The 25,842-nt window shown below is 35.4% G+C and overlaps 1 protein-coding gene across 1 annotated transcript in view; it reads left to right on the forward strand.

Moving 5' to 3' along the window:
- The window catches only part of LOC100368372 (phospholipid scramblase 1-like), a 103,153-nt gene that overhangs the window by 7,517 nt on the left and 69,794 nt on the right, over nt 1-25,842 (forward strand). The window contains exon 2 of the mRNA XM_085498211.1: nt 23,794-23,842. Within this exon, the coding sequence (XP_085354337.1) occupies nt 23,812-23,842 (31 nt within the window). The 5' untranslated portion in view covers nt 23,794-23,811. The remainder of the gene's footprint in view (nt 1-23,793; nt 23,843-25,842) is intronic.

Consider the following 25,842-nt stretch of genomic DNA (forward strand, 5'->3'; position numbering starts at 1 on the left):
CGTTTTTTCCTCGTCCGTCTCGTCTGCAGTTGAATAATTTTTACTTCGATTTATTTACAGTTTTTTTTTCCGATGCGACTTAATTTCACTTGTTTTTTTAATTCTTGGTAATTAGTGTCACTGGCGATGAAGTAGTAAAAACACAATTAATCGCAGTGCAGCAACTCGGGATAGACCATCCCGACGCAATTGGCAAATTATTACTACCCTAGTATTTTGGGTTTGCCAGCTCCGCACCCTTGATAGACTTGGTAACTTCTTGTAGACTTCCGTTTTTATCACTGTTTTTGTAAGGCTAACTATGTACAAAGGCGGGATTACCTTTCGATCAATACATGTTATTGTTTTAAAGATGTGCTAGACGAGGCTGACACTTGTAAACAATACAACGTGAATAAGCATCGCGGGCAGGATTTCAAGGATCGCGGGCGAAACAAAAGCGACGCGGCTGTTTGTCTAAGTGACGCGGGCCCGCAGTCCTTGAAAGGCCTGGGGAGAACACTGTGATATTAAATATCATTTGGTAGATGATTTCATATATATCAATGAATAAGTAAAAAATGTGTACCTGTTACAATGGAAAAAGGACATCATTAACGACAAAAAAAAGAGTAACTCAAAAAATAAAATAAAAACATATAGATGGTTTAAAAAATATATTATTGACCTAAAAAATCCATAACTGTGTAAAACCATGACAAAATTTAGACTCAGTAACCACATAGGTGGTCCTAACAAGGCACTCTTAAATTACAGAATATGCAAGGTCTGCAACACAAATGAAATAGAGAATGAAAACCTTCCTTATTGATATGTCCTCAGCACTACACCATAAAAGATAAATTACTGTAAAATACTTTATTTTAGCTGGAATTAATTTTTGCTGAAAAGACATTTAGGGTATTTTGTATTTATTTTCCCTGATTTTTGACAAGTTGAATTTAAAATATAGGAAAACAAGCAGCCTGTCGGCTGAAATAGCTCCGCTGTTACCAATGGACATCGCAATTAAAGAACAGAAGATATCATTAGAAAATGAACAATATGTAGACTTGCTGTTTTCAACAAGTATTCAAAAATATCACTTTTCACCAAAAATTACAAAAATATTCATCAAAATTCGAAAATTGAAGATATCATCACAAAATGAGCACATCTGAGAGAGGTACACATGTAGTACCTATATATGTAATATCAAAGCAATTTGACTTGCGGTTTTTAACAAGAAGTCGAAAATATCACTTTTTACCAAAAATGACAAAAATATTTACCAAAATTAGAAAACTAAAAATATCATTACAAAATAACAAATCTGAGTGAGGTCCACCACATGTAGTACCTATACATATAATATCAAAGCAATCAGACTTGTGGTTTTTAACAAGAAGTCGAAAATATCACTTTTTACCAAAAACTACAAAAATATTCACCAAAATTAAAGAACTAAAGATATCATTACAAAATGAACAAATCTGAGAGAGGTCAATCCAAGGTACATATACACCAAGTATCAAAGCATTCAGGCTTGTAGTTTTCAAGAAGAAGTCAAAAAAGTAAAACATTGACACAGACGACGACGGGCGACAGACGACGACGGACAATCACTCATATGATAAGCTCCGCTCGACAAAGTCGACAGCTGAGCTAAAAAGGATATTTGCTGGATTTTATTAGTATTAATTTGGATCGTGTTTGTGCATCCGTGTGTGTACATTTTCATGTTACCAGCTTTTTCTCACACATGTGTGATCCATTTCAATTCAGAGTTGGTTCAGAGACAGGAATTGATGGTGCTATTATGCACATCAAGTTACTTTTTCGATTCTTCAAAGTTTCAGTGTGTTTTTCTTTGATTTTTAACATTTTTCCTTCAAAACTGCTGGAAAATCCGACTTTTCCCGAAATTACCCGAGTTTTGATGACGCAAACGCAGTTCTCGTCTCGGTGGAAATCACAGTCGTTTTTGTGTGAGGATATTGTATCCCGGAATTGTATCTTTATTTGCGCAACGCTTATATGGACAAAATTGTGTCTCGTCAATTTCAAAGGTAAGAAACTGTACTTGTTATGGTATTTATACACTTTGTATTATCGTTTGTAATCGTGAGAAACTTTTGCTAACCTGGCGAGAGCTTCGCCAGAAAAACTGCCTTTCTATTATTGTTGTAGGAACTGATCATGTATTTACGAGGTTTGCAGTGCTCTCACCGGGATTCAAACGTCGTGGTGGTGTCATCGCAATGCTGCTCTGAGACGCTTGCCAGACTCTGCCTCGCTCAAAATCATTATCGCCATGCTTGATTTCCGCAACATTTACATTTGTTTATGATTTCCACAGCTATTGTTCTATGAGATGCGTCCTCGCTGTTCATAAACAAGTTTAGTTAGGTCGGCATGTACTCATTGAAAGTGTTGGTTTATTTACGTAATCCACTGATCACAACATAGGCGAAGTTAAAAATATGTCGCTACTCAGGAGAGCTTGCCCACAACGAAGGATAACACGGCGGATATCGTATCGCTTCGGGCGTTAACATGTAATCAAAAACATTTGCTTACGATAAAACTAAGTTGAATTTTACTTGCATTTCATAACAATTCAACGAATTTATATTTTGTACGTTAATATAATCACTACTGAGTACTAATCAACAATTACAACACTTCGTAAACAAGTAAGCTACCGTACCGTGATCATTTGTTGTCATGTGAACAGTTTTTTTGATTGACTGTAATTTTCCAACATTTCATGACGCCTATTGTAGAACCAAATTAGGGCTTTTCACTCCTCCTTGACGCCTATTTAAACGATTATACGGCATCTTGCTTTTCGCCAGCCACGAATGTCACACTAGACGAACTTGATCGATACTGCCGACCATTCCATGCATGGAAAATCACATTCACATTAGAGTCATAACTATGGAAAGAATATTTTTATATTTGGTGGAGCTGCTCATATATCATTTGCATACATTTTTGTATGTATTGTGCAGTTTCCCAGCCAGTCCGACTCGAGTAGTGATTGGTTGCTATTTCATTACATCTTGCAGCCTTTCAAACAGTATATTGCTAGACATGCATCAATTGTTGTCCACGTATATTCCTAATTGCTCAGTGTGAACTGCAATTTCTTTCTGGCTGGTATGAATATATTAAGTAATATTTTTTCGTACTGAAAAGACGGTACACAAATATCTTTTTTAATTAAATTTAACAGCTAATGGAAGCACATATGCTACAACCTCTGCTTACTTTTGACTAAATGTTTTTTTGTTTTTTTCAGGTGCAGAACTAGAATTTTTTTTTCAGAAAGCAAAGCCACTGAAACTGCATATATTACAAAAGCATACTATTCGCTATTTTCTTTGAGAAGTGCTGTCAACCAAAGCATAAATATGTGTTTCTCTGTACATAAAAGTTCAATTTCACACGATTTGTTAATATTAATGTATGATAATAAAAACTTGATAATATTTTTCTGGATTCTTGCACTTTATTTCTATCATTGTCATATGAGAAGTACTCGTGTCCTTATTTAGAGATATTGAAACTAATTCAGGGCCACAAACTACATGTATTTCTGTACATGAAGTACATGGGAAGTAAAGTTGTTGACACAGGTAATGTACACCAAGGATCATCTGGTGCTAGTACTTCTATGACAAACGGTATCTTTGCCCTGTTACTGACTAAAATATCAGAAGTTTTTCGCTGGAATAGTTCTGTGATTGACAAGGAAGTTTATCCAAACAGACACAACACTGACTCTTCAACATATTTGCAGATCTGATTTGCATACTTGCATGTCATTTTACCTGTTGTACTTGTTTGTTGCTTTGGTGTTCTTGCTGAGACCAGAATGGAGAGTGCTATAAACTTGAAAATGCCATAGAAATCATGTTTGCCAATTTATGTCCATGCCAAAAACTGAACAAATTGTATGTTGCAACTTTCAAATGACAACAAGTGAAGGCAGTGTCATTCATGACCTGTTTGATTGGATAAATTTTTATGACTTGGAGGCCATTTTCCCCCTCAAAAATCCAAAAAAAAACACAAGCTTTTTCCAGCTGTTACCATTTTTTTAATCTCAGATATGTGTCATCCAGTTTTGTTCAAAGTTGGTACAGGGATTGGTAATAATTGTTTACAAGTGCACATCAAATTATATGTTTAACAAGTTATAAATTGTCTTGGGAAAAGCCAAATGAATAAGTTGTTACCCCACCCCCCTAAAATTGTAACACATCAATTCTGAACATTTAATAACAGAATTTTAATACAGCTCATAATGAATTAATTCACTCTGACACAAACCCAGTTCAATATAAGTTTTTAAATTTTTTTTCTGAGCAGGGGCTATGACATGACATGTCATGTCTTGTTTTCACTGAATCATTGTTTCAGCAAAAATAGCGAAAATTAATTCCAAGCGAAAATAAAGTATTGTCCAGTATTCATTGAGGCTGAACAAATTCATAAAGAATTTAAAAATAACAATTATGAATACAAATTCATTTTTGTGATGAGCAGTAAACACATGTCCATTTCCCTTTTGCAATTTCTGAAAAATGCATTTGAAATGAGACAACAATGCCTCCTGAATAATTAAATATTTATTCTTTTTTCTCATTGACAACTGTGCAATGTACTCATTTCTATTGTATGTACTTATTTGAGATTTTATTATTACCATTTGTTTTTCTTTTTACTTATACTTTTGTGTACTTGCCTTTAATATTTGTAAGTTGTTAATAAATAAATGCTGCTTGGACTGATAAATATGGTATATAGTAAATAATATCTGGTAATCGTTGTTCTAAGTAACTATTAAAAATATCTAGACATTTCGAGCAATGGCAGCATTCTATCAGAGCCAAACTACTGCTCCTCCCACCATTTAACAGGAGATTATCTCCAGTGTGTCCACATGGTCGGGGCCAAATGGCTGAAAACAATTTTGGTGTCATGCTTTTTCTTTTTTTGTTTCATGGAGCATGGAGGTAAAAAGAGGAGTCACAGCCAAGCTTAGATCAAAGGTACCAGGATGGTCGCCACTGTTTGTAAATAGATCAGGGAGTTTATTTGCTGAACGGACCAAGGAGGACAGTTTCCTCTTAGCGCAGTGAGGATTACCGTGCATTAGCATACTACGAACGCCTTCGGCAGCACTTGGTGATTTTCGTGACAATTCTAGTCAAATTCTTATAAACAAATATGGCGATGATCGATAACGCGCACGAATTTGACTACCGTGCTGAAACTGCTATATCCTTCAATTCAAAAGACGTAAACGAAATCGAAGAGCATATTACAGATGAAGAATTGTTTTGCATATGCTGTGATCGAAACGTTTGCTCGAAAACAAAAAATGGAGCGAATTTCTTGTACATGGTGTATAAAGAAAATTTACGCACTGACATAGGAAGTAAGACATACATGAGATATAAACTTCAAAAAGTGTCATTTCGAACCTCAAAATTCAGTCTTTGGTACAACGCGGTGCGGTCCATGTCATGCACCATTGCAAAGATCATTAAACGAGCTTTATTTTGGACTAAAAAACAGTACTAGCAAGGTTTCGAAACATTACAATATTGCTGATTCAAAAATACAATGGAAAATGTGCTGAAAAACGAAAAATTACATAAACTTAACAAGAAGTTGTCCGATTTTCAAAATTCCAATTTTTCCGTTCTCACAAACACGATTCCTTTACGTATAAAAGATCTGCGCATGCTTTATGTCCTTTTTACTGCAACACCGTAAAACAAGACCTTGAAATGTGTACTGTGCGCAGCAACGCTTGAGAGTAAATGACGCATCGGCAACAATCCTGGAGTGAAAGGACGATAAGACAAAAGGAATTATGGGATTAAACTTGTCTAAAACAAAAGAAGTTTAAGAGGATTATTTTGGCTGTGACTCCTTCTCTTTTTACCTCTATGGTTAAAACTGGTCAGTGTGTTAAAAAACTATAGCCTAACTTTGTATTCAAAGTTCGAACTGTTTTCCAAAGATGCACAACATGGCTTTAAATTTTGTTGTTTACATCTTTGGATAAATTCTTTGACAACTCAACATTCATTACAGTAATTCAGAGCTTATAGCGTGGCTTCGGCTCTGCAATCCCAGGGATTGCACCAGTACATCATGATAAATGTAATTTACATCGTCTGTCCTGTTGTTTACTTGGTACACAGCTGTTATCATTTCAACCGAAGGTGTTAATTCTGTAAGCTAACATCACGCATTGTGCTATTATTCGATTTGAAAGGACTTGTAATTATTTTGTGCGGTACTAATGATTTTTTGGTGTATGTGTACCGTATTTCATTTCCAGGCAATACTATGAATGACTATGGTGGCATGTTTTAATTTTACACTTGTCAATGTATTAACAACAATTAATTTGAGAATTGATTCCTATGGCACAGCAGTCACTTTTCCATCATTTGCACATACCAGTCTTTACATGTCACCACCTCTTTTATTGTTTTTTTACCTCTACGGAGGCTTTTTAGCACATATTTTAATGACATTATGATAAAGACGTACTGGCTGGCCTTTAAATGTCTTACATATTTATAATTCATTCATTTGTGAACAGTACATGGCGTACCTCACTCATCAGGAGTTAAGACTTTATAATGTATGCAGTATGTGTACATATAGTACATATGTATACAAAATGCAAGGAAAATGTCAGAAAAGTACAGTTAAGTTGGTTCTCAGTATCAAGCCACAAAATCAAATTTGTCAGCTACATTGATCTGTTTTTTGTTAACTGGTGTAGTAATTTAGAGGAAGGCTGACATTGCGCTTTGTAACGTTATCCGATATTATCGTCAAAAATGTCTAAGTTGGACAAGCCTCTTTAGGCAACTATTGGGGCAGTTCGTTTTTCTCCGATATTATCGATAATATTGTCTAATAATGTATAAGTTAGACAGGTCTGTTTGGGCAACTATTTAGACAGTTCGCTTTTCTTCGATATTATCGTTACAATCGTCTAATAATGTCTAATAATGTGTATCATACAATATGTATCACCGTCCCTCAACCATGTTGAGGGATGATGTATGTATATGCAGTATGTGTGTACTGTGTGTATACAAAATGCAAGGTAAATGTCTGAAAAGTACAGTTAAAGGGGCAATGAACTGTGGATTTTAGAGTTTATTTCACAAACTCAATGTGATTTTAATCAAGTCTGAATAAATATTTGAAATATCCTTCAAGCCTAATGTTTTTATAACGATTTTATAAGGCACACAAAGCAGGCGACATTTGCCTCGTTTCATATGAAGATATCTGGCAGATTCAAGCAACTATGATTATGACAGCTCTAGTGAAACTGAAATTGTGGTGGATAGTGTCTTTGTTGTCAAATCCTATCAGTTTGAGTCGAAATACTGGCCTGGAGAGGAAAGAGAGAGTAGCAATGATAGACACTGACAGCCTGAGTATGGATATAGAGGAAACTGGCGAGTAGAGAGGCTAAATATGATAGACTACTTGCTAAAAGTGCTTGCCGATGTCATCGTCTGTAGAGTCTATTTGTTGTGAGGAATTTCGAAATGTCGGGATTGGATGTAAAATGTGAAAATAACGTAGGGACAGTGTCAGACCTCAGTTTTCTTCTATGGGTTGTGCGAAGAACTTCATACTGGAAATTTATGTTAATAAATACAATTTTAAAAATAAAGTACAGAAAAAAAATTAGTAGGGCCTGTCTGCCTACTTTAGTAGAATAATCCCCGGAACAACCTTAACAACTCATTGCGCCATGGCAGAATTTTTATGTTTTCCAGTTACGGTCTCGTGGCAACAGTTTCCCTTTTGTACAACTCGTGTACATTGGAATTGTACCCCAAACCTATTGGAATTGTACTGAAGGCCCGACTAGAGAAACACCGCCATGAACTCCCAACTGGTTATGTTAGGCTTGCTCAAATGTTGTGACCATTTCTAACACTGAAAGCGTTTACTAAAAGGTAGGATGAAGAGAATGACATAATGAATACTACGATATTACACGTAGATACACAATCTTCAACAAAGTGTAGCACAGAGTGTGTGCAATTTCCGCCTGGCTAAAGAAGTGCCGTGATCGAACCTGTGAAACCAAAAGTTTCTTATGACAGGTTTCCGAAGCGATAGTGAATAAGATAATTTTCAAAATCAATTATAGACTGGCCACATGGGGTTATTTTTCACACACCATATAATCCACAGAAAATGAGATATTTTTGCTCAATATTTTGGCTTACCAAATGTGTGTCATTTCCGCCCTTCTCTGAGTCAACACTGATTAGTGCCTACGATTGCGACACCACTTTACTAGACTTAATATTTATTTTTTCTCTTGTACAATCACCACAAATGGCTCAAAATGTTAATTTAACTTTGGGTATTTTTTCAGTAAATTAACCATACAACCAGCCCGTGTTAGTAAAGTTTCCGGTGTCCGAGTTACTAAAATTTCTGGTCCCCATAAAACAAATAAAATAAATAAATAAAACACGCAAAGATAGCACTGAAATTGTTTTGTTTTTATTATAACACAACTTAATTACATCAAATCTCTCTCGAAGCAGTCATCTTCAAAATGTTCTCAACATAACCTGGTATGAGAATTTACGACTAGATTCTTTCCAATGGTCCCTGGGTCTTTTCTCGCTTGGAATTGGGTAAAATTTAACACTGTTGAATCATTGCCGCAGCCATATTGTATACATGTTGTAGTCGATACAAGAACGTTTTTATATTAAAGATGACTCGGAGCACATAAAAGCAGCGCAAGTTTCTGGCGTACTTTCAATTGACCAATCAGGGTGGTTCATTAACAACGTCACTGAAACAATGGACCCCCAGCAGCGGCTCTCCATATGAAACGGGGCAAATGTTGTCTGCTTTGTGCATCTTTTTAAATGGTTATAAAAAACAATAGGCTCGTAGGATAGTCAATTTTTTATTCATTAAGTTCGTGAAATAACCCCATAATCCACAGTTCAGTGCCTTTTTAAGTTGGTTCCCAGTATCAATCCACTAAATCAAATTTGTCAGCTACATTGATTTGTTTTTGTTAACTGGTGTAGTAATTTAGAGGGGTACTACTAGTATTGGGACAGTTCGTTTTTCTCTGATATTATTGATAATAGCGATAAAATAGTCTAATAATGTCTAATAATGTTTATTGGCAACTATTGGGACAGTTCGTTTTTCTCCAATATTATCATCTAACATGGGGCCCAGGGGCACCGAAGTCCTTTGGAATTAAGTAGAACTTTGGTCTGGTAATTGATACAAATTAGTTATGCATGGTTTGACCAAAATCTTATCAGAATTTGCATGTTCCATATTATCAGACTTGTTTCATCTGAATATGATGATCGCTTCTAGAGATATCATTTGAACAAGTTTCCCACACAGACAGACCGAGCGCTCATTCTGTGCACATTGCTGACATAAGCTCCCCTTTGTGCAGAGCACAACTGGAGCGAAAAATGACAACTGATTTAAACATTAAAATATTTATTAACCTTTCTTTTGTCCAAATTACAATACATTTATTCAACTCAACTTTTTTAACAAAGTACAAGGCAGGATGGCTACAGGTATTTTAACAAAAGTCTGTGTTTTTTTTAAAATAAGTTGACTTAACCTTTTTATAGCAATGCTTTATTTTTCTCTTAAAACATTTATTCAACTAAACTTTTTTAACAAAGTAGAAGGCAATGCAGCTAACATTTATTCAACTCAACTTTTTTAACAAAGTAGAAGGCAAGGCTGCTAACATTTATTCAACTAACTTTTTTTTGATAAAGTAGGTGGTAAGACGGCTACACACAAAATAGACTATTTTAACTTGTCGACAATCACGTTTCGTGTACTTCAAGAGTTCAGTGAGTAGTCTGTCATGACATCACATGTGATGAAAGGTGGCTGGATGGAGCTGTTTTCCGAAAAGAAATGAAATTTCCCCCTCCCCGGCATTACAGCCAAAACAAGGTCAGCATGGACGTTCAGTTGCGAGACGTATAAAAAAATGCAGCCAGTGATACATTTCGAAAATAAAAATACAAAATAAACGCAATCAGAGGGGGCCGACCACGCGCGTTGCAAATAAATAGAACGCGTTGTGACAAAGTCTCCCCAGCCTCTTTCACTCACGCAATATACTTATGCTATTTCCCAACGCATTTATATTGACGAAAAACACCACCAAAAAAATGTAAATCAGGCTTGTAATTACTAGTAACTCAACTCGAACGCAATAGTCATCACTGTAAAAGTGGATAAATTCAAACCAGCCAGCTCATGACCAGAGACGTCCGGTCGTCTTCGTTGATAATTCGCCAATTCACCATAATCGTGGTGGTAAACTGTTTAGCTGATTTTTCAAAAGATGGATATTCAATTCATTTTTCGTCTTAGCCTTGTCTTTTCCTCTTAAACGTCGTAGTCCGCTTCATTGAATGTTTAGTTTGATAATTGATAAACATATATTCAGTGTGAGACTGTTGCTTTCAAGTTGTGTTAATGCAAAGATGATTTAAACTTGTTCTTTCCGTTGTCAACGTATTCAATATACGGAAATAGCATGTGTGTGCGTTTGCGTGAGTGAAAGATGCAGGTGAGATTTGGGTGTTATGAAAACATAAACGGAGCCAAAAATGCCGAACGGACCCAAAAAATGCCGAACGGACCCAAATAAGTACAAAACGGACCCAAACGGACCCAAATAAGTACAGAACGGACCCAAACGGGCCCAAAACAATACAGAACGGACCCAAAAGAAACGAAAAACATGCAACATGTATTGGAACCGAAAGTGAGCCCTAAACGTCCGAGGTCATACCCTTCTAAATACAGGCCCTGGCCGGTTAATAATTTAGTAGATATACATGTAGATTTATTAACTGAACAAAATAAAATGTAAACATATTTGTTATGTTGCTTGTCAGAATAATAAATAAATTAAGGGCCATAAGCTGAGTTTGGTGTATTTTTGTTATGGTTCGGTTGTTAATTTATATTGTACAAATAATAATAAATAATAAAGATAATTTATTGCATCCTTAGAAATACAGTGTTTCCATCAGTTTATAGCAACAAAAGTGAGATATAAAAAAAATAACAAAATAACTATAGCAAATAATAAAAGAAAGATTTTAGTGTTTTTGTTAAGTATCTTTCTCGTTTCTCATTAAGAACGAGCTGTGTATAAATTCTCCAACAAGTATGTAAATTTCTGTTGGTCAGTTTTGGTTCCATCAGGAAAGATTATATTTAATAATATATCCATTCGCAATGTGTGATATTTTGGGCATTTGATGTGGAGATGCATTTCATCTTCTATGTCTGCTAAAGTACATTGTTTACAAATCCTGTTTTCCAAAGTAATTTTAGGTTGGGCATGTCTACTCTTTTCTATTGCTAGGCTGTGATTACTTGTTCGGAATCTAGAGACGGAAATTCTGTGTTTTAGATTCAGTATAGTTAAGTAACTTTCAAATGATGTTCTTATGAACTATGACCGGGTACAAAAAATCCTGCTGTACGCGTTTCTCAGTACAGCCATGGCAAAAATATTGATTTGCAAGTATACGTATAGGCAAATCTTTTGCAAGTATACGTATAGGCAAATCTTGGCACATGCGCACTCGATTTTTTCCGTTCTTTGGCGAACGAATACTTCTAACTCCGCAACAAAAAGTGGAATTTTACTTCACGATAAAGCATATATTTTTGATTATGAACGATTATGAACGAATACAGTATCAAAAGACAAATTTTAAAAACTGGTCCAAAAATGCCCAAAGTTATCTATATTGCCTCTTTAAATCCTGCGCCCCTGTAACACTTTATATTTAGTTTCACAGCGAAAATAGTATTGTTACTGCACACATTACGCTATTTGGCGTCCTTTTAAGTAAGCTCTAGATTGATCAACAGAAACCATATAACTGGATCGGCGGAGTGACACAACTAAAGTCAGTGCACGCAAAATTACTACAGTTATTCGGTGAATTATTGTTCGAACAAAACAGATTGTCCCCGTGACCGTATTGATAAACACGCACAGCATGTTTTTTTTTATAACCGGCCAAATTTCATAAGGACGTCACTAGTACTAGCCGGACCATAAGAAAAATAGCCATCAGACTCAGCTTATGCCCCTTTATATCATCCTTACGAACGCGTTTTTTTAGAATTGCAACCTTATTTTAGTATCTGTACCGATTTTACTAGTGTCATATTCCATGGCCCCATAGCAATAACGTAAATGAAACAGACACAATATTTCAAGATAATAAATGATTGATTTCTACATTACCCTTTTCTGGGAAATGCAGTAAAATGGTACGTATTCTTATTGCTAAAGTAGAACAAAATGTCGAGTAGGTGCCTTTGCAATCATATTATACGTTTAGCTCTGTTTCCATGAATAGTCCTGTTTATGTCAAAAAAACGGCAACTGAAAGAACTCATCAAAACTACAGTATTTATTTCACAAGTACCACTTTTATAAAATGTTTTCCTTGAATATGTGATGTTATTTTTCCTAGTTACCATTCTGCTGATTCTCTACGCGAAACAAGTCTGAAATCGGTCCATCTAAATTAGAAACAAAGACTCAACGTCTGGCCGTTCCTTGATTACAGTATTTTGACCAAGCATAGTAAAATGTATTGTCCTTAGATGAGTTGTTGAACTTTACAAACATCTTCTATAATTTTATTCAGCTTCTTGGTCACATTCTCACCATTGTAATCGGAAATTATCAAAATAAATCATTGGTTTGATTATTCATACATTTAGTTATATTTCCGAATTGTATGATCAAAACCAGAAAAAATTTCACGTCGTGAACGGCAAGTCTTTATTGCATAGTTGGGCATGTATAAGAAGGAATATTAATGTCTCGCCAATGTGCCTTGACAAATATAACGACATAAATGAACGAAATGCACTACAACTACTATGGTAAGTTTAGTAATTGTATGTTCAAAAAGGCACTACACTTATTATGGTAAGTTTAGTAATTGTATGTTCAAAATGGCACTGCACTTATGGTAAGTTTAGTAATTGTATGTTCAAAACGACAGCACACTTATTATGGTAAGTTTAGTAATTGTAAGTTCAAAAAGGCACTACACTTATGGTAAGTATAGTAATTGTAAGTTCAAAAAAGGAATACACTTATGGTAAGTTTAGTAATTGTATGTTCAAAATGGCACTGCACTTATGGTAAGTTTAGTAATTGTATGTTCAAAACGACAGCACACTTATTATGGTAAGTTTAGTAATTGTAAGTTCAAAAAGGCACTACACTTATGGTAAGTGTAGTAATTGTAAGTTCAAAAAAGGAATACACTTATGGTAAGTTTAGTAATTGTATGTTCAAAATGGCACTGCACTTATGGTAAGTTTAGTAATTGTATGTTCAAAACGACAGCACACTTATTATGGTAAGTTTAGTAATTGTAAGTTCAAAAAGGCACTACACTTATGGTAAGTATAGTAATTGTAAGTTCAAAAAAGGAATACACTTATGATAAGTTTAGTAATTGTATGTTCAAAGAGGCACTATACTTATTATGGTAAGTTTACTTGTATGTTCAAAAAGGCACTGCACTTATTATGGTTTAGTAATTTTACATGTGTATGTTGCAAAAGGCAATACATTTAATATAGTATGTTCAGTACTTGTAGGGACAGCACACTAATGCTGAAAAGTTATTCAATCAATCTCAATGTAGAACCATAACAACCGAACCATAACAAAAATACACCAAACTCAGCTTATGGCCCTTAATTTATTTATTATTCTGACAAGCAACATAACAAATATGTTTACATTTTATTTTGTTCAGTTAATAAATCTACATGTATATCTACTAAATTATTAACCGGCCAGGGCCTGTATTTAGAAGGGTATGACCTCGGACGTTGAGGGCTCACTTTCGGTTCCAATACATGTTGCATGTTTTTCGTTTCTTTTGGGTCCGTTCTGTATTGTTTTGGGCCCGTTTGGGTCCGTTCTGTATTTATTTGGTTCCGTTTGGGTCCGTTCTGTACTTGTTTGGGTCCGTTTTGTACTTATTTGGGTCCGTTCGGCATTTTTGGGGTCCGTTCGGCATTTTTGGCTCCGTTTATGTTTTCATAACACCCGTGAGATTTCTCGTCGCAACGCGTACTATTTATTTCCAACGCGCGTGGTCGGCGCCTTTGATTGCGTTTATTTTGTTCTTTCGTTCGCGAAATCTATCGCTGGCACCGTTTATTTTGTGATGTCTCACAACTGAATGTCCAAGCTGACTTTGATTTGGCTGTATTTAATAAAGTACATTAGTCTTTACAACTTTTGGATATATATCAACATAATGCTATCGTCGAGACGCTCGAGTTTGTTTTTTTCTTCAAAATGTTTAATTTGAAAACGACAAGTTGACAACATCGAGTCGCGTTTCGATCGGTTTTTAGGATTCACGGGGCCAAGGAAACAATGTCAGTACCTACCGATGATGTTGAATAATATTGTTGTGTTTACCCACTGACATGATTGACCGCATTAGGATTTCGTGTGCTTCGCACAGACCATGAAGTTAAAAAAAACCTCCAGGCACAGACCACCCACGCTCAGGTGAAGCGAACGGTACTCGTTGAAATATATGCCTAGCCATGTGTACGCTACCCTACAGTTTTTAGCGGCCGGAACATTTACACAGGGCTGTGAAATGTCATACTGTTAGTACCGGTTTAATATTCTCTCAGTGAAACTCCGTAAAACATGTCAGTACCTTCCGATGATGTTGAATAATAGGTTTGCGCTCAGACACGACTAACATGATTGACCGCGATTTCACACGATTTCATGTGCATTCGCACAGACCATCCACGCTCAAGCGATGCGACGGTAATCAGTGCAATGTCGCACTATCAGCACCGGTTTAATATTTTCTCAGTGACACGCCGTAAAACATACTTATCTTCTAAATGCACTCCATGATGCAAGACACCCGGGATACGCTAGGAGTTATTACTAGCATTGTATCGAGGTTAACCTTGAACACACGTTCCTGTACCTCGTGTATTTATTCCATCATGATTCGATGAATAGCCGTATGTGATTCATAGCTCTCTTGTCGCCGCCCGACTTTTTTATTACTCGACGGTATTAGTCGGCCCCAGAGGCGACTGACAAGATACAAAACCATACTACGAATATAAATAAAAATGTAAAAATCAGTTGTCAGTCGTACAAAAGAGCCATGGAACCGCAGCTATGAATATAGCCACTGGTTGTTGCCTGTCAGTGCCTAGTTCGTGCAATAAAACAGCGCAGCAAGCGTTCAATTCGTCCAATAACACACACTACTTTATTAAGACAGCGCCCATGTAATCACAAATACACATCAGGCATTATATTCTATCAAAACAATTGTTATACTGTAATTTTCAGTGCGAAATTTGAAACATCGAATCACTCTGCCATATCGTCGAATGGTCGTTTTATGCGTAACTGCGCATGCGTGATAAATTCAAATTAGTACTATTTAATCTATCATTAAACGAATAATTTATGCGATAAACTATCACAACATACATGAACACATCAAATAATATACATTCTTTATTATGAAACTACAATTTGATAAGAGAAGTGTGTATCAGGAAAAATAACACAAAATATTTACTATGCAAATTGTGCCACTCACCATGTATGGTAATTGGACAGAGATTACCTACACTAGAAAAGCCTGATTTTGGGGGGTTTTTGGGCCAAAAAGTAATTTTAAAATGATTCAAGCCAGATAAAAAAAAAATGCCCTGGAGATATTCACACAAGCTATCATGATGCCAAGTTTCAGAAAAATAGACTGAAGGGTTTTTGAGATATCTTTGTCTACAGCACACGGACTACGGCTTACAGAGTGTGATAGCATTAGTCCGTTGGACCGTTGGTCCAAAGGACTAATAATGTCTAAAAATGTCTAAGTTAGACATCTCTGACAACATTTCATTAGATTTTATTAGACGATAATTATCCGATAATGATTTTATATGACATTGTTACACCTTCATGGTAATTTACATGTTAATGAGCTATAACAGATGTGTACACATAATTACAATTGACCTGTATTTGACCATTTGATTAGTTATGTAACTTTCCCTTTATATAAGGGCTGTACAATTACAATAAAGTCAATTTGTATTGATTGCTGCGTGCTTGTTCGGTCTGAAACCATGAAATATTACAATTGGCAAAATTAAAAATGAATTTTTCATTGATATTGTTGCGGTTTCAGTGAAAATTTCTTCGTCCCACTTTAAAGAAGTAGGATCTTCATTGAGTATGTAGCAGATTTACAGCTTCTATGTGTGTAGAACAAATGTACAAGAAGAAGAAGTTTATTTAAGAAGTTCACATACCTTCTAACATTCTTTCCTATTCTATGTATTACAAACATACATGCCTTCTCACTACAGAATGAATCATTTTGTCATATGTGATATTAGTATGGTACACGCACATTTACCTAAAAAAAATCCCATTTCTCGTGATTTCTTGAACAGGAAAGTGCCCCCAGTAGTCAGTTGCGGCTAATCATTGTCAAATCAGTTTGCATGTTACAAATCCCTATTTGGCGTTTCACTTTAAACAAAATGGCGGCGCCCATGAATCGTGATATTTGTGATGATAAAATTGCGAAAGTTTTCGGTGTTGGTACCCTCAAGCCTCATCAGGTACAGGCAATCGACGCAGTTTTGTGTGAGAAGGATGTCTTCATAACGACAACAACAGGAAGTGGAATTTTGTTTTTATAATTTGGTGCGTCCAAGGTGATTGTTTGTTTCGAGGCGTGCCCAATCAGATCTCACTGCTTAAGATACGCAATTAGCCTATGCGATCCCGCACAGTATCGCGTTGAGGCCTATAGATCTATTGAGACGTTATCGTATCATTTCCATGAAGATTTGCATGTATGTGAATTGATGAAAATTCATCAAAACAAAGCATTTCTGCCATTTTGGAGTACGATCTTAGTTGTGTATAAACAGATTTTGTTCAAACTTGGTACAAACATCAAACATTAGGAGACCTTGATGCAAGTGAGGATATCTTGAATTCTCTATTTTTAATGACAATTTTTGGGTAAAAAAGGTTACTTTTTACTTTAGATGGGCCTCCAAATCAATTTGAACATTTTGTGACAATATCATGAATTCTCTATTTTTAGTGCCCAAACTGCATATTTTATTTTATTTAATCACTTTACTTTTATTGGAATAGGTGATAATGAATACAATACACTCAAAAAAAGACAAAACGAACGACACATGACATGACAAAGCAACAACAAAAATGAAAATGGCAAAAAATTCTGGAATTTTGAAGGTTATTGGGTGAGGCTCTAGGTGCTGGTGCTCTCTAGAAAAACAGATTTGCAAACATTGACATGCATTTATTGCTCAAGATAAATCTGAATTTGTTCATTTAATTGAAATTTGTGGATTTTTTTTTATTTCATAAATAGAATGTTTCTGTGTTGGGCATAGACGAGGCAGTTTAAGACATCACAAAATGTTATTCCCCTACCTGATTTAATTCTCACTTAGACAATCGCAACAATAATAGTTGTGAGAAGAGTCCATTGGACTGCAGAAAAATTATATTTTACTACCTTACCGTAAAAACTCGATTAATTCGCGGTCTCTATTAGTTCGCGCACCCATTTTATTTTCGAACGCTAATTTTTAAATGTATCCTTTTAATTCGCGGCGTTCAAAAACATGTTTAAAATTGTATCCTATTAATTCGCGCGACAGAATAAAGTGGATAACTCAGAATTTATTGCATGAACATTAAAAATATACATATAATGTTATGTTATCAGTATTTGGTGTCGCCGCAATCGCAGATGATCTCCGCCATCACCGCCTTTCAGTTAGCAAGCAGTTTAGGTTCGGTAAAGATTTTACGTGAAAAAAATCATTCCCCCACGACACTACAGATGTTGGGCAAGATTATTACTTAGTCGATAAATATCCATCGGTCAGCACATCGATTACGAATTTCCGTGATGGAAAGCTTGGTACATGGCTTTTTCGTCGCTGGTCCACAGGGTTGCATCGACCATGTGTCCGCATTATTCTATTACGTAATTTAAGTTAACCGCCCTATGGTGCGTAAATTGACATTTTTGATTGGTCGGACAATTGACCTCGTGTCACATTTCATTATACCGGATTCGGTAAAAAACGGTTAGAGTTAAGCGGTCATGTACCTTCTATAAATCTAACCTTGCACACATAATCTTGTACTGACGTGTTTTTTGTCCAAGAAAGACGTTCCCTTTCATTTAACCCCCAGTTAACTCTTCGCGTCCATGGTATTTGTGAGAGTTGAAAGATTCTTTGAACAAATGAACTATATTGATTTGTGTCAAGCTGGGTGGCCCGAATTTAAATATCAGTGCATGAACTCTGGATGTCATTGCCTAATGCCGCACGTAATTCAAACACGTGGTTATTAGAGTTCAGTCGAAATGTACGTGAATAATGCGATCGAAGTCCGCTACCCAGAGTTTATTATATTATAGTAAAATTTAATTTGACGTATGGTATGTTTATGTTTGCGTAATTATTACGAATGCAACGCATTATCAAGTCGGTGATATTGAAATATTCACCGTGACAGACCTAATACCCCGGGTCAGTGCCCTAACAATAGTTAAAAAAAACTAATTATCATGAAAGCAATACATTACGAAGTTGAAATATTCAGAGCTGGTACAATATTGTAAACAAATTTGCGTAATTAGAAAAGCAGTGCACTAAGTAAACGACGTTGATATATTCAAGCCAGTACAGAGTTGCATACAAGTTGCGTAATTACAGTACCTTCGGATATAATTAATAACAATTTTACTAGTTTGACGCGCGGGGCACGAAAGAAAAAGGTTGCTAAGGTAACGCGCCAGTTCAGCGCGTGACTTGGGGTCAAACTTCGGTCAACACACATTGATGTCAGCATCACCGCGCAACAAGTTTCGCTAAAGTACTTGAAGTTCAATTGCGTCCCAAAATGATGTCGCTGATCACTCAGTTGTCGCAGCGTGTGTTGTGTCATGTCCATGATGCACCCCGTTTCGACTTTGGCCTGCTTTTCCTTCTTGTTCACGTAAAATGCGACCTCTCACCAATGTATTAAAACACTTTGAATTTATACTTTGCATGATTATAGTTGGTCAATGCGAAACATTATTTTTTCTAAACATTTTCTGAGACCGATTTTATCAACGCAAAGTTATTTTTCCAGACAAGATGGGCTTCGTAATATCTGCCATAACATCGCCCGGGCGATGCCTAGAAAAATAAAAAAAAAAGGCAGTGCAGCCAGACGGCTACTTTGTAGCCACGTGTTCATTGTTTGTTTGTGTACAGAGTGACCTTTGCCATTTTTCACTGTTTCATTTCAAGTGTAACATGGTGCGTGGTCGTTGACGAAGTGCGTGTTCTTTGTTCGACTATACGCCATGAATGTCGCTAGCCATGAGTCTCAGAGGCACTAAAAAAACGTCCCGTAATCGTGTTCATTGGAAAACAAAACAAATCACAAATAAATTTATGTAAACAGTTCCTTTTTGAATCGATCTAAAAGTACTCGTTTAATTCGCGCACCAAAAACCAATAATTTCCGTTTTGACGCTATTAATTCGTGCACTTGAAAAAATAATTCTTTTTACTACCGCGAATTAATCGAGTTTTTACGGTATACTAAAATATGTTTGGATTATTAGAGTACTAACAAATTCCCACTTCTGGTCCTGTTAGACTTAAAATACTCCACGAATATTCACTTTTGAGATGTAATTTTTGGTATGTGTTGGTTCTTGGATATTTCAGCTTCGTCGACCTGTACTTCATTTAGTAATTCGAACTTCACAGATAGCGTAAAAACAAAGAATTTTGCGATTTCAACATCGAAAATGCCTTGGCTTAATTGTTTGATGAGGAACGGCCGCTTAGGTACGTGCTCTGTGTAACTTGCAGCACATGAACCTAAAAATATTAGGTAATCAAATTCACAAGAAGTGGACTATCCCTGATACGGGTATTGCTAAATCGCCAGCTGTGAACTTTATCAGGATTCCCATATGAAGTTGCACATCATTCTAGCAAGGAAAAATATTGATTACTTTTGTGCAGGTTATATAATAAAATAATTAATTTCATTTTTGTTAGTGTATCTTTATTTTAATGTATTAAAATATGTACACATTATATCAAATTGGAATGGGTATTGCCAAGCTAGTTTATAAAATTATAAACAAATATTCTTGTAAATAACACTGATCGTGAAATACGCCTTTGAGAAGTGTTACTGACTAAATATTTTATATTGCAATTTCTTTCAATTTTAATTAGTTGTATTGCAATGCATTAGTAATAATGTAAATATATATACCGTACTTCCCTGAGTATAAGCCCAGGGTCCTGAACATGTAAAATCGGAAAAAATAAGGGGTGGGCTTATACTCGAGGACCACCTCAGAAAAAATAAATAAAATGGTTTCATCATAATTTAACCTGAACAACTTCCTTTGACCTAACAGGTTAAGTCTTTCGCTAACTAATGAAAATGCTGTGTTGTACAGTTGAAGTTTTCCGATTATTGACGAAGTATTTTTTTTCAACGCAATGCAGAAGTGAATTACCGCGATATTAAAATGTGACCTGTTAACACTGATTTCAACGAAAAAAACAGTGATTTTTCCCCTAAAAGCTGTTATTTGCAATTTTCGAAAGGTAAACTGAGGGTGAGAGAAGTATTCAAACCCTTCACGGCCACCAACAAGTCATGTCAAAGAATAGTTTGCTCGTTCACACCCCATTCAATGGACAAGATTATTCGGAAAAGTAAAACGATGATCAGAGACCAGGTTTCACGACTTGACGATCACATTTTTGCTGTTTGGAAAACTACTACTCAAAAGAAATATGGATTATTTCAGTATTGCAACATTAGGTTCATCCTGAGTAAATAACAGAATAGAAAATGTACGAACTACTAGTATGTTCCGTCACGTACGTTTGCCCGCTGTGCAGTCTGAAATTAATGGAGTTTTCTCGTAGAGCTGGAACCAAACTACCGTACTAATCATGATTTTTATGCAATGAAATACACTTTTTACATGCATATATAAATGTCGTTGATGCCCGGTAAAAACACCCTGGGCCTATACTTGAGGATGTCCTCAACTCGTTAAATGTCCAAAAAACCAGGGGTGAGCTTGTACTCAGGAAGGGGCTTATACTTGCGGAAGTACGGTATATACATTTCTTTATTTCATTGTTGAGACTGAGTTATATATTTGTTACGTACTATAATTTATCTATATTGAAAAACGGTTATGAGGATTATTAATTTTAATAAACAATATTCGATTATCCTTTGCAACACCAATAAGATCATAATGATAATGTTTCTTGGTCTTTGAAACTTTGGGCATTTTCAGAGCCTGGGTCTTATTTTGGAACTCCTGCCAGAGAAACTGCACAAATCATAAAGGCAAATTAATAGCTTCTAAGGATGGTATTCCCAGAATAGTTGTTAAAGAAACATAAAACTTTAATTCTCAACAACGATGAAAGGACCAGATACTGCGAGACCCACCTAATATGAAACCCACTTACCACGAAAGCCACTTACCGCGAAGCTACTAGTATATAATACAGTATATATTAGCAGATATTGAAATAAAGAGACTTCTGAGTCTGTGGACAGTTTTTAAAGTTATATACATGTAGTTGCATTGCAACAACAACTGTAGTGGCAGAAGGAGAAAGTCTTGCAATTTGTTCCCATGTCCTAAAAACTATTTATATTTATTGAGTTACCTTTCAACAGTTTCCAAAATCAAATTCAACCAATTATTTTGGCCACTCTTCCCGACATCCACGATTCAAATTACCCCCGGTAGTTGGGAGAGCTATAGTACAATTTAGGACCTCATTTGGATGATACATACTAGGTCTTTACTACATAAATAAAAAAAAAAACACTGAAGAGAAACGTCTGCAATGTTGGATGCTCATGACACAAAAATCTGCATTCCAAAAAACTGAGAATTTTAGACTGGCCTTAATAATGATGTTTTAACTGTGTGAAAGCAAACCAAATAAATTTTAATTCTGTTCAATGTTGTTTAACAAAGCCACACTAAATGAGAAACAGGCTTTAAGTTTATGTAATTAAGCATGGACTTGTATTGCAAGACTGTGCTCTGCTGAAATAGCGAAGCTATAATTTTGAATCTTGTCTTTGTCTTAATATAACTTTAAGAATATACAGTATTGAGCACTGTTTCTGGCTGCATTCTTATTGAACAGCAATGGGGGGAAAATTAATGCCGGCCCTGAAGTTCTTCATGATTTTTACAACATTATCACTATTGTTTTCATCCATAACTTATAAAAATATAACAAAATGGCAATGATCACTATTCGGAAGCATGGTAGGCGTGCATGACGGACTCAAAAAATTGCATAAAAATTAATATTAGTATATAGTTTAGTATATATTATTGCCTAGCAAACATATTGTCAGTTGTACAAATAATGTTGTCATGCATTTAGTATTAAGATTGAACAAGCTCCAGTGACAGCAGCATTTTTTAGAAAGGTGCGAGATTGCACTTTTTAACGTTATCCGATATTATGTCTAAGTTAGACAACTATTGGGGCAGTTTGTTAGTCCCCGTTTTCGGACTGTGTCCGAAAACGGGGACTTATGTTTTGACCTAGTGCCATATCTCTGATTTGCTTTGACTGATTATGTTCAAATTTTAAATATTCATTATACATCATGTCATAGACATACAGATATATTGATTTGATGATGCTATTCAAAATGGCCAACTGGCCATTGTTGTGCTAAAAAATCAGCAAATATCAAGCATTTCTGGCATTTATGGATGGATTTTGTTCAAACTTGTTTTCTCTGATATTATCGATAATATCGTCTAATGATAATCTAAGTCAGACAGGTCTGTCTGGGCAACTATTGGGACAGTTCGTTTTTCTCCGATATTATCGATAATATCATCTAAAAATGTCTAAGTTAGACAGGTCTGTCTGGGCAACTATTGGAACAGTTTGTTTTTCTCCGATGGTTCTCTAACTTAGACTTTATTAGGCAATAATATCGGAGAAAAACCATAACACGAGTCAGTGATGCCAACATTTCATTAGATTTTATTAGACAATAATTATCCGATAATATCGGAGATAAACGATCTTCCAAATAGTTGCCTGGACATGGGTGCCAAACTTAGACTTTATTCGACATTATCGATATAGTAGTACACAATGCATAAAATATGCTGATAGACACAATTTTACAATCAAAGTATTAAAAAAATGTTTTTTTTGCGTAGGGCTCAATTGTATGCAGGCAGCTGAAGTTCACGGATTGAAGCGTCAAACTCCAATCTCGTCAACGTACACCAGCCTTCCTATTGCATTGACCAAACTCTGACCCAAATAAAACCGCATAGCTATAGCGATGATAAACTGATAGGGATGGCAAAATTAAAAATGAGTATATCGCATAATTGACACTAATGCACACCTGGGGAATAATCTACCTGCTATGTATAAAATTGTTTGTAAAATAATTATTTTCTGTCAGAGATTTATACTTTTAAATAGTTCAAGTGATTCACTCATTCTGATATTATTAATCAGCAAACTATTCTTATTAACTTTCAGGAAATTAGATTTGTCCACATGGAACAACAACAACCTCCACCACCTCAAGGTATGTACACAAATTATAAATTAAGTGTGTCTGTGCATGATTCTGTGCCTAAATCTCAGCGATGCAGCCTTTCAATGTATAATCACATCGAATGATACTGGGCATTGATGTTCACATAGATCTTCTAACGTTGTAATTGTGTCGACAACAAAACATAAAATTATTTCCTGATCGCCACAGAAAACGTGTTGACAAATTTTCATTTTTTTTAAATTTTGCTGTAAATGTTAACCACTCAATGCACTGAACATATTAGTTCTGAGTATGTATTTTTTGACTCTTGGTGCAAAGCACACGATGGGAGTCTTTGCAGATACCCTGTCTGTGTGTGTGTGTGTTCCACTGATATCTCAAGAATTGTATGTTGGTTTTTAATGAAACTCTGTGCACAGGGAGTTGGACAAACTTATGTATTTTAATAAATTATTAAATAATAAAATGTTATACAACTTTTCTTGACTGTTTCACTAATATCTAAAGAGCTATTCATTAGATTTTGATGAAACTTGGTACATAGTTCACATCTGGACTTATGCACAGATGTGATTAGTTTTGGGTAAAAATCCTTGCATATACTCAACCTAATTTGCATAATGATTAGTAAATTTTTGCTTTTCCACTGATATCTCAGGTACCGGTACTAATCATCACATTTCAATAAATTTTACATAGATACATAGGACGATGCACAGACAGATATGTGAAATATTAATTACCTAATTTGCTTAATTAATCAATTTTCAGCTTTTGATATTTCAAGTACTATTACTTCCTTACTTTTCAATGAAACTTGGTACATAGATGCTCTAGAACAATCCAAAGACCTGATTAATTTTTAGTAAAAATGTGTGCATTTAATCAACTAATTTGCATAATTACCGCCGGTAGTTAATTTTTGGCTTTTCCACTGATATCGCAAGTACTATTTATTCCATTTCAATGAAACTTGGTACATTGATGCTCCAGAACAATGCACAGACCCACTCAATTTTGGGTTAAAATCAGATCATAATAATTACGCAATTTGCATAATAATCACATTTCAATGGAACTTCGTACATAGATGGTCTGTGACAGGACTTATCTTAATTTAATGAATCTTGGTACATACATGATATTTAAATAAATATGACATTTATTATATGGGGGCCGTCATCTTGAATGACGCATAAAACTAAATAAGAGACAAGTTGTGAAACACGTTTTTCAGATTCCTACAAATCAGGACAAAAATACCAATCTTTCACAAAAATACGGTCCGTTTGGGTTATATTAAGCCAACCGATAACAAAATTCGGCCTAATTCGTCATTTTTGTGTGGAAAAATCCCTTGCATACGAACACCTAATTACGCGAAGAACCTAGAACACTTTCCTGGGGGTATTTAAAACTAAAAATTGGCATTCCAGCTCAGCAGCCAATCAGCGACGGCCTAACACTTAGATGACAATTTCGGTTTCAAATACCCCGGCTGAGTGTTCTATGTTCCATACGTTCGCCGGCCATGCACTCTGAAATTAATTTGAGTTTTCTCGTAAAAGCAGAAACGAAACTATTGTACCAATCACGATTATTATTCAATGAAATACACTTTTTACATGCATATTTGTAATAAATGCCGTTGATGCCCAGTAAAAACACCCTGGGTTAAATGTTTAAAAACATAGGGTGGGCTTATACTTGGGGAGGGGCTTATGCTCGGGGAAGTACGGTATATGCAACTCTGTACTGGCTTTGAATACTTATTTCACCATCGTTAACTTAGTGCGCTGCTTTGCTAATTACGCAAAATTGTTTACAATATTGTACCGCTCTGATTATTTCAACATTGTAATGTATTGCTTTCATAATAAATACGCAAAATCAAGTTAATTTTACTATTGTTAGGGCATTGACCCGGGTATTGGGTCTATAAATATTTCAATATTACTGACTTGATAATGCATTGCATTCGTAATAATTACACAAACATAAACATCAAATCACTGAAAAAGATAGTA

This window comes from Saccoglossus kowalevskii, chromosome 1 (assembly GCF_978046115.1).
Source record: "Saccoglossus kowalevskii chromosome 1, keSacKowa6.1, whole genome shotgun sequence".
In the NCBI taxonomy this organism is placed as follows: Eukaryota; Metazoa; Hemichordata; class Enteropneusta; family Harrimaniidae; genus Saccoglossus; species Saccoglossus kowalevskii.